General features: G+C 39.2%; 1 protein-coding gene across 6 annotated transcripts in view; it reads left to right on the forward strand.

Moving 5' to 3' along the window:
• Window positions 1–16560, forward strand: part of CFAP61 (cilia and flagella associated protein 61) — a 270399-nt gene that overhangs the window by 36577 nt on the left and 217262 nt on the right. For all 6 annotated transcript variants that reach the window (XM_041732553.1, XM_041732556.1, XM_041732555.1 and 3 more), the window contains one exon: window positions 13361–13520. In XM_041732553.1, the coding sequence (XP_041588487.1) occupies window positions 13361–13520 (160 nt within the window). The remainder of the gene's footprint in view (window positions 1–13360; window positions 13521–16560) is intronic.

The following is a 16560-nucleotide window of genomic DNA, read 5'->3' on the forward strand; positions in this document are numbered from 1 at the left end:
ATAATATAGCATAACTACTTTACAAAACAATCTGGCATTTTCTCAAAAAGTTAAACGTAGAATTACCATTTAATCCAGCAGTTCCACTCCTAGAATTGAAAATGCATGTCCACACAAAAACATGTACGTGAACATTCATAGGAGTGTTATTAGTAGTAGCCAAATAGTGGAAATAACCCAAATGTCCCATCTGCTGATGAATGATTAATCAACAAAAGGTGGTGTAGCTATCCAATGGAATATTTTTAGGACATAAAGGGGAATGAAGATATACATGCTACAATGTGTATGAACCTATGCCAGGTGAAAGCAGCCAGACCTCAAAGACCATGTATTGTGTGATTCCATTTACTTTTTTAAAAAAAGATTTTATTTATTTATTCATGAGAGAGAGAGAGCAAGAGGTAGAGACACAGGCAGAGGGAGAAGCAAGCTCCATGCAGGGAGCCCAATGTGGGACTCGATCCCAGGACTCCAGGATCATGCCCTGGGCCGAAGGCAGGTGCTAAACCCCTGAGCCACCCAGGGATCCCCGTATGATTCCATTTATATGAAAGCCTATGATAAGCAAGTCCATAGAGATGGAAAATAAATTAGTGGCTGGAGAAAGAGATGGATGGGGAATAACTAATAAAAGGTATGGGATTTTTTGTAGGGGTGGGGCAGGGGATGAAAATGTTTTGGAATTAGTGGTTGAAAGTATACACCTTTGAAAATATACTAAAAGCTACTGAATTGTATACTCTTTAAAGGTTTACTTATATGGTAGGTAAGTTATATCTCAGTTAAAAATTCTGATGCTTGGATATACTTAGACCAAGCAGATCAGTCTTTTGAGGTCAGACACAATCAGTATTTTTAAAATGCTCCCCATATGGCTCCAATGTGCACTGCAGGTGCTGAAACTCTTATCTACATGATGGAAAATGAAAACATATCTGGTGAAGTACAGGATGACCTTAGAGAGATAAAGGCATTAGTTTCTTAAGGTGAAAATTGGCCCTAAAAATTAGATTCTGAGGCACTGGTCCATAATGTTTGTTTCTTCTCCACTGAAAGGGTTTTTATTTTTATTTTTTCATAGGTTTTTGCATTTTCTTCTAAGGACTTTCATATATTTTCATTCAGCCTATAGCTTCAAGGTAATGAAAAAAGGAAGAGTCAGAGGTTATTTGGGCCCAACAGCACCATTTTAAAAACTGTTTTTACACGATGAGACAAATGACTGAAAAGTAACGATTCATGCAGACACCAGTCAGGTCTTTTGGTGAACAAAAGGACAAACCAGATCCGTCAGGCCTTTTTTTTAGAGGATGCTTTTTTTATATATTCCAGCTTTATTGAGATATGATTGACAGATTATTTAAGGTATACCTAGTGTTGATTTGATACACTTCTATATTGTAAAATGATTGCACCATAACATTAGCTAACACCTCCATCATGTCACGTAATTACCAGTACTTTTTTGTGGTGAGAAGGCTTAGGGTCTATTCTTTCAGCAACTTTCAAGTATATAATACGGTATTGTTAATTATAATCACCTGCTGTATTAGATTCCCAGAACTAATCACCTTACAACTGAAAGTTTTGTGTCCTTGACTGACATCCCCTATTTCATTCACCTCCCAACCCCTGGTAACCACAATTTTACTGTTACTATGTGTTCTTTTTTAGATTCCACAAATTAATGATACAATAATTGCCTTTCTCTTATTTATTTTGCTTAGCATAATGCCATCATGGTCCATCTGTGTTGTTGTAAATGGCAGGATTTCTTTCTTTCCCATGGGTGAATAATATTCCATTGTAGGCCTATCTGACATATTTTTAAATTCATTCATCTGTTGAAGGATACTTAGGTTGTTTTCATATGTTGGCTATTGTGAATAATGCTGCAATAACACAGGAGTGCAGATATCTATTAAAGATCCTGTTTTTGTTTCCTTTGGCTATACAACCTAAAGTAGGATTGCTAGGTCATATGGCACTTCTGTTTTTAATTTTTTGAGAAACCTTCATACTGTTTTCTATACTGGCTACAGCAATTTATATTCCTACAAACAGCACAAGAGAGTTACTTTTTTTTTTTTTTTTGAAGATCTTTTTTTTTTTAAGTAATCTCTGCACCCAACATAGAGCTTGAACTCAAAACCCCCTGAGGTCAAGAGTTGCATGCTCTACCAGTTGAACATGTACTTTTATTCCATGTTCTTGCCAATGCTTGTTATCTCTCATCTTTTTGCTGATAGCTCTTCTAATATATGTAAGGAAATTTTTCATTGTGGTTTTTATTTTTATCTCCTGATGATTAGAGAAGGTGAGCATCTTTCCATGTGCCTGTTGATCATTTGTATGTATTCTTTGGAAAAAAATGTCTCTATTCAGGTTCTCTGCCCATTTTTAAATTGGAGCTTTTTTCCCTGTTGAGTTGTATGAGTTCTTTATGCATTTGCATTTTGGATATTAACCTCCTGTCTAGTATTTTGATACATGGTCTACAGATACTTTCTCCCATTTCTGTAGGTTGCCTTTTCATTCTGTTGATTGTTCCTTTTGCTGTGCAGAAGCTTTTGAGTTGGTGTTATCTTTCTTATTTCTTTTTTAAGATTTTATTTATTTATTTGAGAGAGAGTGAGAGAAGGAGTAGGGGGAGGGGCAGAGAGAGAGGCAGACTCCCTGCTCAGCAGGGAGCCTGACATGGGGCTGGATCCTAGGACTCTGGAATCATGACCTGGGCTGAAGTCAGATGCTTAACTGAGCCATCCAGATGCCCCTTGTGTCATCTATCTTATTAATTTTTGCTTTTGTTGTTTGTGGTTTTGGTGTCGTATCAAAAAAATTGTTGTATAACTCCTGGAAGAGATCACGACCTGAGTCAAGACCAAGAGTCAGATGCTTAACTGACTGGGCCACCTAGGCACTCCTTTTTGAAAGAGAGAGAGAGTGAGTAAGCAGGGGGAGGAGCAAAGTGAGAGAGAGAGAGAAACTCAGCAGACACCCTGCTGAGCACAGAGTCCAACTTGGGGCTGGGATCTCATGACCTGGAAGTCAAAACCTGAGCCAAAACCAAGGGTCAGTTACTTAACTTACTGAGCCACCCAGATGTCCCTCCAGTTTTGTTCTTTCTCAGGATTGCTTTGGCTATTTGCTGTCTTTGTGGTTTCATAGAAATTTTAGGATGGTTTGCTCTATTTCTGTGAGAAATGCCATTGGAATTTTGTTAGGGATTATACTGAATCTAGAGATGGTTTTGGGTGTATGAACATTTTAACAATGTTAATTCTTCTAATCCAATTGTTTTGATACAATTGTGAATATGATTGTTTTCTTTATTTCTTTTTCAAGTATTTCATTGTTAGTGTATAGAAATGCAACTGGGGGGTGGGTACCTGGGTGGCTCAGTTGGTTAGGCCTCTGCCTTCAGCTCAGGTCATGTTCCTGAGGAGTCTGCTTCTCCTTCCTCTACCTGCCACTCCCCCTGCTTGTGCTCTCTCTCTCTCTGTGTCAAAAAAAAAAAAAGAAAAAGAAAAAGAAAAAGAAAAATGCAACTGATATTTTTCTTTCTTTTTTAAAAGATGTATTTATTTATTCATGACAGACACAGAGAGAGAGAGAGGCAGAGACATAGGCAGAGGGAGAAGCAGGCTCCCCACAGGGAGCTTTGTGTGGGACCCGATCCTGGATACCAGGATCACACCGAGACGGAGGCAGATGTTCAGCTGCTGAGCCACCCAGGCATCCTGCAACTGATTTCCATTGGTTTGGTATCATGCAACTTTGCAGAATTCATTTATCAGTTCTTTTTTTTTTTATTTTTTTTTTTTATTTTTTTTCATTTATCAGTTCTAACAGTTTTTTGGTGGAGTCTTTAGGATTTTCTTTTTTTTTTTAAGATGTTTTATTTATTCATTTGAAGGAGACAGAGAGGGATAGCATGAGCAGGGGGGAGGGGAGAGAGAGAGAGAGAGAGAGAGAGAAGCAGGCTCCCCACTGAGCAGGGAGCCCAATGTGGGGCTCTATCCTAGGACCCCGAGATCATGACCTGAGCATACACTTAACTGACTGAGCCACCCTGGTGCCCCAGGATTTTCTATATGTAAGATAACATATCATTTTCAAACAAAGACAGTTTTACTACTTCCTTTCTGATTTGGATGCCTTTTTTTTTTTTTTTTGGATGCCTTTTTATTCCTTTTTTTTTTTTTTTTTTTTTTGCCTGATTTCTCTGGCTAGGACTTGCAGTCCTTTGTTGAATAGGAGTGGTGAGTGGGCACACTTGTTCTGTTCCTGATCTTAGAAGAATAGCTTTCAGTCATTCACTGTTGAGTATGATGCTAGCTATGGGCTTGTTATAAATGGCCTTTATTTAATTGAAATATTTTTTTCTACTGAACCTATTTATTGAGCATTCTTACCATGAAGAGATGTAATATTTCATCAAATGCTTTCTCTGCATCTATTGACATGATCATATGGTTTTTATTTTTCTATTAATGTGGTATATCACTTGTATTGATTTCTGTATATTGAACCATCCTTGCATCACAAGGATAAATCCTGCTTGATCATGGTATATGATCCTTTTATCGTGCTGTTGAATCCAGTTTGGTAATATTTTGTTGAGAATTTTGCATCCATATTCATCGGGGATATCTGTAGTTTTCTTGTAATGTCCTTATCTGGCTTTGCTATCAGTATAATGCTGGCCTCATAAAATACATTTGGGAGTATTCCTTCCTCTTCAATTTTTGGAAGAGTTTGAGAAGGATTGGTGTCAATTCTTCATTAAATATTTGGTAGAATTTACCAGTGAAACCATCTGTTCTGGGGCTTTTCTTTGGCAGGAGGTTTTTGATTGCTGATTCAGTCTCTTGTTATTCAACTGTTAATATTCTCTATTTCTTCATTTTTCAGACTAGGTAAGTTATATGTTTCTAGGAATTTATCCATTTATTCTAGGTTGTTCAGTTTGTTGCCATATAATTGTTCACAGTAGCCTCTTATGATACTTTGTATTTCTGTGTTACCAGTTGTAATATCTCCTCTTTCATTTCTGCTTTTGAGTCTTTTGTCTCTTTTTTCTTAGTCTAGCTTAAGGTTTGTCAATTTTGTTTGTCTTTTCAAAAATCAACTCTTAGTTTCATTGCTTTTCTGCTGTTTTTCTAGTTCACTTATTTCTGCTCTGATCTTTGTATTTTCTGCCTTCTGCTAACTTTGGGCTTAATTTGATCTCCTTTACCAGGTTCCTTAAAGTGCAAATTTAGTTGTTTAAGATCTTTTTTCTTTTGTTGTTGTTGTTTTTTTTAAGATTTTATTTATTTATTCATGAGAGACACAGAGAGAGAGAGGCAGAGACACAGGCAGGGGGAGAAGCAGGCTCCATGTAGGGAGCCTGGTGCAGGAATCGATCCCGGGACTCCAGGATTACGCCCTGGGCTGAAGGCAGGCGCTAAACTGCTGAGCCACCCAGGGAGCCCCAAGATCTTTTTTTCTTGAAACAGGTGTTTCTTGCTAGAAATTTTCCTCCTCCTAGAACTGCTTTTTCTTTTTTAAAATTTTTTATTTAAATTTTAGTTAACACACAGTGCAATAGTAGAATTCAGTGATTCATCCCTTACATACAATGCCCAGTGCTCATCACAAGTGCCCTCTTTAATCCCCATCACCCATCTAGCCCCTCTCCCACCCACCTCCCTCTATCAACCCTCCGTTTGTTCTCTATCATTAAGAGTTTCTTATGGTTTGTTTCCCTCTCTCCTTCTGTCCTTTTTCTCCCCTCGCATATGTTCACCAGTTTTATAGAACTACTTTTTCAACATCCCATAGGTTTTGGTATTTTGTCTTTCCATTGCTGTTTCTTTGAAGATTTTTTTTATTTGCCTTTTGATTTCTTCTTTGGAACACCTCCAGGGTTGTTCAGGAATTTTTTTTTAAATTTCCACATATTTATGAACTGTCCAGTTCCCTACTGTTATTGATTTTTAATTTTATAGCATGTAGTCAGAAAAGATACTTGGCATGATTTCAGTCTTCTTAAATTTTCTAAGACTTGTTTTGTAGCCTACTACATGATCTACTACTACTACTACTACTAGAATGTTCTATGTATGCTGGAGAAGAATGTATAGTTTCCTGTGTTAGATGGCATGTTCTGTCCATGTCTGTTAGGTCCATTGGTCTAAAGTAATATTCAAGTCAAACATTTCCTTGTAGATCTTCTGTATTGGGTCTTCTATCTATTGCTGAAGTAGGGATATTGAAGTCCCCTACTGTGATTGTACTCTATGCCTACCTTCCTATCTTTTAGTATTTTCTTGGTATACTTAGGTGGTCCAGTATTAAGCTTATACGTATTCATGATTGCTATCTCTTCTTGATAAATTGACCCCTTTATCATTGATATAAGGACCTTCATTGTCTTTTGTTTCTGTTTTTGACTTCCCTTCTCTTCACTTTGAGCCTATGTGTTTCCTTAAAGCTAAAGTGAGTCTCTCTTAGGCAGCATTATAGTTGGGTCTTTTCTTTTCCTTCCTTTACCTTTCTTTTCTCTGCTTTTTTTTTTTATTTTTATGTTTTGAGAGAGAGAGAGAGAGAGAAAATTTGAGTGGTAGGGGAGGGGCAGAGAGTGAGAATCCCAAGCAGGCCCCACACCTAGCACAGAGCCCAAAGCAGGGCTCAATCTCACCACTCTAAAATTATGACCTGAGCCAAAGTCAAGAGTCAGACACTTTACTGACTGAGCTACCCAGGTGCCCTTGCTATTTTAAATTCTCTATCTGGTAAGTTAGAGATCTCTATTTCTTTGGGTTTGGTTACAGGAAAATTCTTATGATCTTTTGGTGGATGACATTTTCTGGATTTTCTCATGTTTCTTGGAGTTTTGCATTATTGTCTTCTCATTTGAAGTAGCAATTATCTCCTCCAGTCTTTACTTTCTTCAGAACAGACATCCTTCTGTCAGCCTTGCTACAGATCCTGAGAAATTCTCAGACCTTCTATGGATATATCTGCTTCACCCTTCTTCTTCCCTCTTTTGACAGAGTTCTTAAGCTTGTATGCATTCTCTGGATCTTACAAAGCACCAGGCAGAGTGCTGACATCCTCTTTTATTTTCCCAAAGATAGCAGCTCAAGTTTATAGTCTCTCTCTGGCCACAGATGGATTTTCTGCAGTCCTCTCTAACCATCTGCTAAAGACTACTCATGGTGCTGTTGAGAGTGTGTACAGGAGCTAGCCACCAGGTGGGATGATGTGTGGGTAAGGCACACAGGTTGCTGGGAGTGCTTGTGGGCCAGTTAGGAGGTTCTTGGGCAAGATATTCGCAGCAGGGTGGGCTTCTTGATGCAATCCACAGTGCAATTAAGAACCAGGTTCCTTCATTGCCCTCCAAGAGGGCAATATTTGCTGCTCTCCCTAGCTTCTTTCTGCTAGGACATAAGTCATGGAGCTCCAATTCAGTCTCTGGATGAGGCAAAATAGAAATGAGTCTCTTTGGAAGCAGCGACACAGCTGAGGAAGCTGAGTGCTCACTCATACCCAGCTTGACATAATGACCTTCCCCATTGGATAAATCATGGGCCAAGGAAGATCTTTTTTGCCCCTAAGCTGTGCCTCACTGGGGATGGGTGAAATGGGTAAAGCCAAACTGTTCCTCTTATTCATTTCAGTGTATCCAAACTCATAGTTTTTTGCTCCAATGGAGTCCTGGAACTTCTCTGGAAACTGTAGTTTTCACAAAGACTCTCTTATCTGTAAATGATTATCTAAGTCAATATTCTCCAAGGGCTTCTAGATCATGGCCAAGATAGGCTGGAGCCAGTTCATAGTCCTCTGCAGGGTTCATAGTCAAGACCAAGATATGTTTGCCTATTTCCTCATGCACAGTGGGCAAGACTCTTCCAGGTCCCTTGGCTTCTAGTGCTGGATCCCACAGCTCCCTCAAAGGCCCCTGTGTTCATGATTGGATGCCAGTATTTGCTATTGAGCTTAGGGGAAAAAATGATGGACATTTTTATGCCACTATGATGCTGATGTCTCTCTGGAGAAGGCTTTTAATCCTTTGATTTTAAGATGCTAGTTTCAACCCAAATCACTTGTGTTAGTACTTATGAGGAGCAGCTACAGTGACTGCCTCAATGTTCCTTTCCTATCTAGTCACATGTCACAAATTTTCAGTGCATACAACATTAGAGGAAAGTTGGAGGATGAAAATTGCGGTCTCAACTATGCAAGGATCCTATGAGGTCTCTAAAGAGGTGAATGGGGATCCCTGGGTGGCGCAGCGGTTTGGCGCCTGCCTTTGACCCAGGGCGCGATCCTGGAGACCCGGGATCGAATCCCACATCAGGCTCCCGGTGCATGGAGCCTGCTTCTCCCTCTGCCTGTGTCTCTGCCTCTCTCTCTCTCTCTCTCTGTGACTATCATAAATAAATAAAAAATAAAAAAATAAAAAAAAAATAAAGAGGTGAATGGAGTCCAGCCCAGTTTCTGAGAGGCCGTGTTACCTCAGGCCATCAGATGCTTCACATTCTGGAGAAGTGACCATGGACTTCAGTCTTTGAATAGAAGGGCAGAAGCAAGACTCATTTAACAGGGTGAAGCCAATCCAGGTCTTGGGATCACATCTCTAGTCTCTACTGAGTACTATCTGGTGTAAGCCTTTTTGAGTTCAAGATCAGTGCTGTCACTCCCCTAAAACCTGCCTCCTGGACCCTTCTCCCAACAACCTGGACTTTCTTTGGCTGGCCTTGTAGCCAGTGGCATGAGGGAACTAGTTCATTCTGCCTCACAGGAACCAAATGTTAAATCTTCAGGAACTTTGCAAGCTGGTTGTTAAACACCCATTATTAAAAATTAAATTATATAAACTTGAAGTGTAATAAGTCACACTGGAAAACAAAGTTAATACTCAAAACTCATCACTTCCTAATTATTTTTTTATTATTCTTTGCTCTTGAGATTATGCCTGTAGTCTCTCTAGTAGAAATACTATATAATAGTGGCTACAGGGCATCCCTTCCCAACTCCCCTGTCTGGTAACATTGCATTGGTAGCTTAAAATTGGCCACAATGGGAATATTTACACCCCAGAGATTGACTAAAGCTAAATCAGGGCTTTCCCCACCCTAGTTGCTGATTAAGCACTTACATGCAGCATGCCATGCTTATGGGTGACTGCAGTTGACCAGAGATAATGGAACAGTACAGCAAATCTGTCTCTTCCCACACTGGCCCATGATAGTTACAGACCATGCACATAGAATGCCTGGAAACTATACCTGTGCCATGTAGGAAACTCTTGACTAGTAAGGTTTTTAACTGTGCAGATTTTCTTTGGCTTGATAGCTACTTTGGAGGAGTTTTGAGTCATTACTTTGCTGCAAGTTGCTTTTCATAACTTTATCCTGGCTTACCTTGACATCTGGTGTTTACTCCAAACTGAGATTTTAGGGAAGGGCGTTTGGAGGCCAAGGGCGGCTCCTAGAGACAGATGGGCAGAGCGTCTGCTCTGGCATCATCCACAGCATGGGCAGCAGTGGTCCCAGGAGGCACCACTGACCTGCAGGTGGGCAGAGCCTGCCAGCTCAGCCCTGCTGTTGGCATGAGGCAGAGGGTATCAAAGCTGGCACTGGTCACAGTAAGGGCACCCTCATTGTGGAGTACTGTCACCCAAAAGGGATGAGTGACTTTTTAGAAGGAAGCATAAATGATATAGTGCACACATGTCTCTAAATGGACCTGCGTGTGAAGACAAGGCCACTGCACGTAGGGATTTCTAGCAATCAGAGCTTTCTGTATCCTAACATATATTCTCAGAGGAAAAACAAGAACAATAAATAGAACTTTCAATTTTGCTCTCTTACTATAAGATAATTGAAGACACCTTAGTAGTGGAAAGTTATCTCTGTCCCTTGGAGGATAGATAGTAGCCAACAATCAAGCCCTTTTCATTGTTCAAGTAAAGAAAGTTTACTGAATCTCTTTTTCCAGAAAACATACACACAAAGATGCATTTGAATACTCCCACATATTCATATTTCAGAGTGTGTTTCTCAAATCAGAATAGTTATTTGAAGAAAAAAAAAAGAATAGTTATTTGAAAGAAACTCAAAGGAAAAAGCAAACATGTCCACAATATGTATGTCCTTGCTCTATTGCAGTTCATAATTGTGAACTTTTGTGAATTGTCACAACCCAGGATGAATGATGGGAATATAACAGGTTGTAGAATTGGAGAACGTTGCATCTTTGTTCCTAATGGCAAAACATGTTTTTTCTCATTTTCATCAGAATGTGTGATCCATGCCATTTGAAATCAAATTCCAAACACAACGAGCCATTAGTGTAATAGCTCATTACTAACAGTGGTCTTATAAATAATACATTCTTATCATGCACATGCAGCTCGCTGTGAAGCCAGCAAAAGGTATTTCAGGCCATCGAAGTTTCGTTGCGCCAGCGTGGCTGTAGATTAGAAGGACATCTCCATGTGAACCAAGATGGATGCCAATTTTCCCTGCCGAGAATGAGGCTGGCCGTCTCTTTCTGCACATATGGTAGATGGATTGGTTAATCAGTGTCTGCTGAGTCTTGAGCCTAAAATTGCAGAGAAGCCAGACAACTGTGGCTACGCAGCCTTTGTTCAGGAGGGCAAACAAGACAATCACTTGTTATTTGGGAAAAAAATTAAAATGTTTATTTTGGACTTTTATTAAAGTGTTGATAGCTTTACAAAAACAGCTGTGTCAATCCAGCCTTGTATTGCTAGTATCATTATGGGGTAGAGGTGAGGGGCCATAAAGAAAAGAATATGCATGGAAAAATTATTTTTTAAGAATTTGTCTTGTATTTTAGCATTAGGGAGAAAACAAAGGGAGTCTCACATTTATTTTTCAAACACATGTTTGACAACAATTGATTTCCAACTAGAAGATACATTTGAGAACAAATATTTTAATGCCTAACTTTTCTGTGTGTCATGTAAGAGACTGAGCATTGTTGTAGCTTAATTTTATGCTTTGGTAGATTAAAATATTAACCATTTTCTCTGACTGACATTTATGGAATGATGCTACATTCTTGGAACTAGGGAATGCCTACAATGAGTTCTGCTTCCTGCACAGAATGGTTGTCTCAAGAAATACTGTCTGAACACTTGAGGGGTAGGACCTAGTAATGGTGGCTTTCAACAAGAGTTGTCAGTCAAATCAACCAGAATTTGCTTAAAACGCATGTTATGATTAACAGGAAGAGTTATTTATGTACAATTTAGTTTTCTCTCTTTTCTAATTTTAGTGAAATATAATTGTATAACATTATATAAGTTTGTTTAAGGTTTACAATGTAGTGATTTGGCATATATATGACATGCATATAGGTATAGATAATATATGATATATATATATATATATATATATATATATAGGTTTTATTTATATATAAACTTATAAATAATTACCACAGATTAGTTAACTGAAGAACTATGCATTCTTTCTTGCTCTCTTTCAAAATTTTATTTTTTTATTTTTAATTTTTTAAAAGATTTTATTTATTCATTCACGAGAGACACAGGGAGAAAGGCAGAGACATAGGCAGAGGGAGCAGCAGGCTCCTCATGGGGAGCCTGATGTGGGACTCGATCCCAGAACCCTAGCATCACAACCTGAGCCAAAGGCAGATGCTCAACCACTGAGCCACCCAGGTGCCCCTCTTTCAAAATTTTAAATGCTTTTCTTGCAGGGAAGAATAACATACAGGATTAATGACGGGGCATCATAAAGAATTTCAGTCACAGATATCTATCAGTGCAGACTATGCTAGAGTTAAATTTCATTGATTTGTATTACTACCAATAATAAGTGTAGATGGGCTAATTACTCATTAGAAGATAACTTGTTTTCTTAATTTCTAACACTACTGCCACTAAATGTATAGGGTTTTGCTTACACCAACCAATCTTTCAGCTCCCTGGATACCAACTGGGTGTCCTGCGATTCAGTTCTGATGTTCCCTGGAGTTAGTGTGGACCTCACAGGGTAAGGGCTCAGGCCCACAGGACTGCCCCCACTTTAGGTGCCAGTTATAAGTCCCAGGCTGTCACCTGTACTTCTAACTTACTGGCTATGAATCAGGAGTTCCCACAGTCCCCTCCTTAGGGTGGATAATTTGCTAGCATGGCTCATAGAACTCAGGGAAACACTTTGCTTACTATTGCTGGTTTATTATAAAGAATACAACTCAGTAACAGCTATGTGCAAGGGGGGATGCACACAGCAAGGTACTCTGAGCTTCCATGTCCTCTCTGGGCAGGTCTTCTCCCAGGACCTCCATGTGTTCACCAACCCAAAGCTCCTGATTCCCACTGGTTAGGGGTTTTTATGATGATTCCATTAATGATAGATTATGTCATTGGCCAGTGGTGACTGAACTCAATCTCAAGCCCCTCTCTCCTCTCCAGAGGTCAGAGAGTGGGAGCCTAAGTTCTAACACTCTAATCAATCACATGTTTCCCTGACAATCAGCTGCCATTATCTGGGAGTCACCTCATTAGCATACACATGGGTATTACTCAAAAGATTTTTTTAGGAAAAACAAAGAAGCTTCTCTCAGGAAATTACAAGTGTCTTAGGGGCTTTATGCCAGGAACTAGGATCGAAGACCAAATATGTATTTCTTAGTACATCACACTGTTCCCACCTGTGTATTCCTCATCAGAGGCCTAAAATCATGGGACCATTGTAAGAGGTTCAGAACCGAGTATCCATTTGGACGCTAGGAAGTGACATATTTGTAAGTCAGACCCACATGGTGAACCAGTGTTGTGAGTTTACTTTGCTCAAATATCCCCACCAAACCTCTTTGCTCACATTTCTTCCCCATGTAACCATCCAATCAAATAAATGAATGAATTCAAGAAAATCAAAGTTCCAGTCTAAAAGAATAGGTGACCATGAACAAACATCTCTGAATCAAGGGTCAATCGGATGGAATGATGGCTGATGTTACTGAGACTGTGCATGGTAGAGGGAAGAAACTTCATAGGAAGGCTGGGCTTGTAGTGGGACCATAGAAAGGAAAAGAACCAAGTCTGGGCAAAGAGGGCACATGTTCTTTCCCTCAAGAACTCTAGCAACTTCCCTAAATTATGCATCCACTTCTAGGATTGTTCACAGTGGTCATTCATTGGACATTTTTTTGAGTATGTTGTGTGTGCCATGCATTGTTCTGGATAGTAGAGATTCTAAAGGAAGCTATCATACCCTCCCTTAACTATTTCAAAGCTACGGGTTCCTAGAAGTTTCATGATGAGAATTCATTTGTGTTCTGATAGAGTAACGAGATGTTTTGGATGTTTCAGGTGGAAGGTGTAGCTGTCGGGTTCATGAGTGTGTGCTCAAGAGTGAACATGCAGCTCCTGCATGAGTGCTTTGACTTGGGGCCCTTCCATGGACTCTGCATCCCACACCCTGATGATGTTCTGCAACCACCAGAAGAGCAAGGCATTGAAGGAAGTCAAGGTACCGTGGCTATCACAGGAACATGTCAAGAATGAAATCCATGCCTTCTATACCACTGTGCCTTTTGATGAGTGATGGAACTAGATGGTTTATTTTATATCTCCTTCTCCAATTCCCTTTAAGGTATAGTTTCCATGGTTACTTATATCTGGTGCACATATGTGGGAGCACAAATGGCCAAAAGTGCACAGATGTAGACAGACATAGTGGCATAGAAGCTTAAACTTCCCTAAATTCAGAATACCTGCCTTCAGAATGTTCACTGTGAAAGAATTGATAGTATTTCAGCATTTTACACACACACACAAACACACACACCAAAATATAATGTGTTTTTTTTTCAAGTCAGTGACTTGAGAAGTTCTGAATGCTGTCAGGTTTTAATCCCACCAATTAGTACTTTTGTGTTTGTGTCTTTGACAAATTAGTATACAGTACGAGTCTATTGCAAGTAGTCCTTTTTAACCTGCTTAAGTTATTTCTAGTCATATGAAATGATAAAATTGATTTTTAAATATTGTCTGTATCAGGTTCTTCATGAAGTGAAATTAGGTAATCTCAGACTTTGGTATTTTGATGAGGTCTTGCTCCATCCCTAGGTATCTTTGCAGGTAAAGTGTTTCCATTCTTAAATCGAACAGATGCAAGGTATGTTAATTCACTCTTCTAAACCTGGGTTTCTTCCTTTATAAAATAGAAATAATAATACCTCCCATATAAGGGAATTGTAAAGTTTCACTGATATTACTCTGCTTAGTAAATGTTGACCATCATTATTAGTGATGGTTATTTCTTTGCAGTTGGTCTTTGATCTATTTGAGCCTTCTAAGTTTAAAATCAGGACATTTTGAATTGCACTGCTTTCTCATGTCTGAAAGATGATATCAAGATTGTTCAAAAATAGGAAGAGGAACACACTGGGTGGTGGCAAAGGACTTGTCAGTGTAAGCAATGGCAGGTGTCTGTCTGTCTGATCTTATCTCCTCAGTGGGAAACCACGTGCAAGAATGTACAGAGCTTATCTGAATGTTTGCACCCATTAAAAGAACTTACAGAGCCACAGATGGAGAGGTGTTTCCTTTTTGTACTGACAACAACACTTCCCAAAAGAAAGGTTTGAGGCCATTATTTTTGAATAGCGAAAGCTGGCTTGCCTATGCGTCTCAGTGAAGAGATACTGGAGTGTTCTACAGAAATTTTCAGTATGATGCAGTCCTGAACCATAAGTTATCTTTGTCACTTTCAAGTGTATAAATTCTTGTCAAAGGCAGCATTAAATAGGTTTTATGGCTTGATTTTCTCCACCATCAAATGGAGATAAAAGTAGTATTGAACCCAAAAAGTTGTTGGGAAGACTAAATATTAGAATCTACATGTGCTCAGCTCAGTGTAAGTCCTCAAAAATTTTTTTTGTTTCTGCCTCCAACTGTGACTGTTCTAAAAAACAAATTGAGAAGATAAAGTCCTTTTCCATGTGTTTCTGAGTATGTTCTCTGGGAGTCACCATGAGGTGGCTGATATTCCATACACAGAGTGAATAGAAGATTCCTATCTTAGAAACATTATGGGGAGAAAAAAATCCAAAATTTAGACTGAAACCTGACTTTAAATATACTTTGAAGCTCAAGGAGATATGGGAGCTGAAGGAAGTCCTACTTCTTTCTACTACTTTTAATATTTTTACTTAAAATTACTTATCTAGGATAAAATGGGAAGTAAAGGAAATAGGAAACCTTCTCTTGTTACCTTCTGTGCCTTGTTTATTTTTGAAAATCCAGCTTTATGTTCACTCATACAAAGATGATTATTAAATTGTCATCAGGGAACACTATTATAAGCTTCCAAATAACTCAGGGATGGATTCACAAATCATCAACAGCTTATTATATCTAAGAAAAGAGTCATCAACACATTTTGCTACCATCTTCCTTCAACAACAAAGAATGAGACTCCAGAGAAAATTCTAAATGTGCTCTGATCTACCATTCATTGTTTTTCTGATGAAAGTCTCAAGTTAAAAGAAATATAATTTCTCTAAAATATGAACTAAAATTCTTGTTTCAAATGAGCATGCATCATTTTGCCTTGTACCTTTTATTTTGTTTAGTATTTTTTACTTTTCAAAGGATTGTCGTATATTTTCTCTCATTTTATCATCATGATTTGATATAGGAGACTAGGACAGGTGTCATTATTTCCTTTTTATACCTGTCCAAGCTCATGCAAGGTTCTCAAGCTCATCAGGAGTGGATGGATCCAGGACTCAGCCCCAGCCCTCTCTGCTTGGCAAGGTGACATTTTATCTTGAATGTCTTTGACTTTAGACTCCAGTGATGTGTCTGCTGCACTGGATACATGATCAGCTTTCTTCACTTCAACAAGTTGTAATGAGTTACCACTTCAATGAGTTCTCAGTGGCCCACCCATTTCCCTCAGGCTTTTGTGTGTGTGTGTGTGTGTGTGTGTGTATGTGTGTGTGTGTGTGCACACACTCTGAACAATTTCCATATACTGGAATCTCCACCTTTATGTCTGTGGGATTTGCCAGAACTGTGGAAGACCACTTGCACAAGAGGCAGGTCAGAAGTGCCAGGAAATTAGCACTCCAGGAGCAGCCTCTGCTTCCCTGTCTCCTGTCCCTGGCCCACTATGCCTCTTTCTCAATCAATTCCCAAATAAACTGTTGTACTGGAGTCCTTGCCTCAAGGTCTGCTTCTGAGGAAACCCACACCAGGACCCTGCCTATCTAGTCTTTTGCCATCAGCTATGAAAACACTTATTTTTACGTGACTGCCAAGAGTCCAGGTTTAATACCCCAGCTCCCTCACTTCTCAGGTGGGATAAGTCTGAGACATTAGTTTTGTACTGTTTCCCAAAGTTCCTCTCTGGGATTCAGTTCCAGCTATCCACAATGGTAATCTGTGTAATGACACATGCTTACTAGCTGCCCTTTCTTCCCTTTCTCTCTTCCCCAACACCTTACTGATGCTTCCTGGAATCACGTCCCAAATAAGTCACTTGTTCTCAAGTTCTTGACTAG

The sequence above is a fragment of the Vulpes lagopus genome, chromosome 18, assembly GCF_018345385.1.
Source record: "Vulpes lagopus strain Blue_001 chromosome 18, ASM1834538v1, whole genome shotgun sequence".
In the NCBI taxonomy this organism is placed as follows: Eukaryota; Metazoa; Chordata; class Mammalia; order Carnivora; family Canidae; genus Vulpes; species Vulpes lagopus.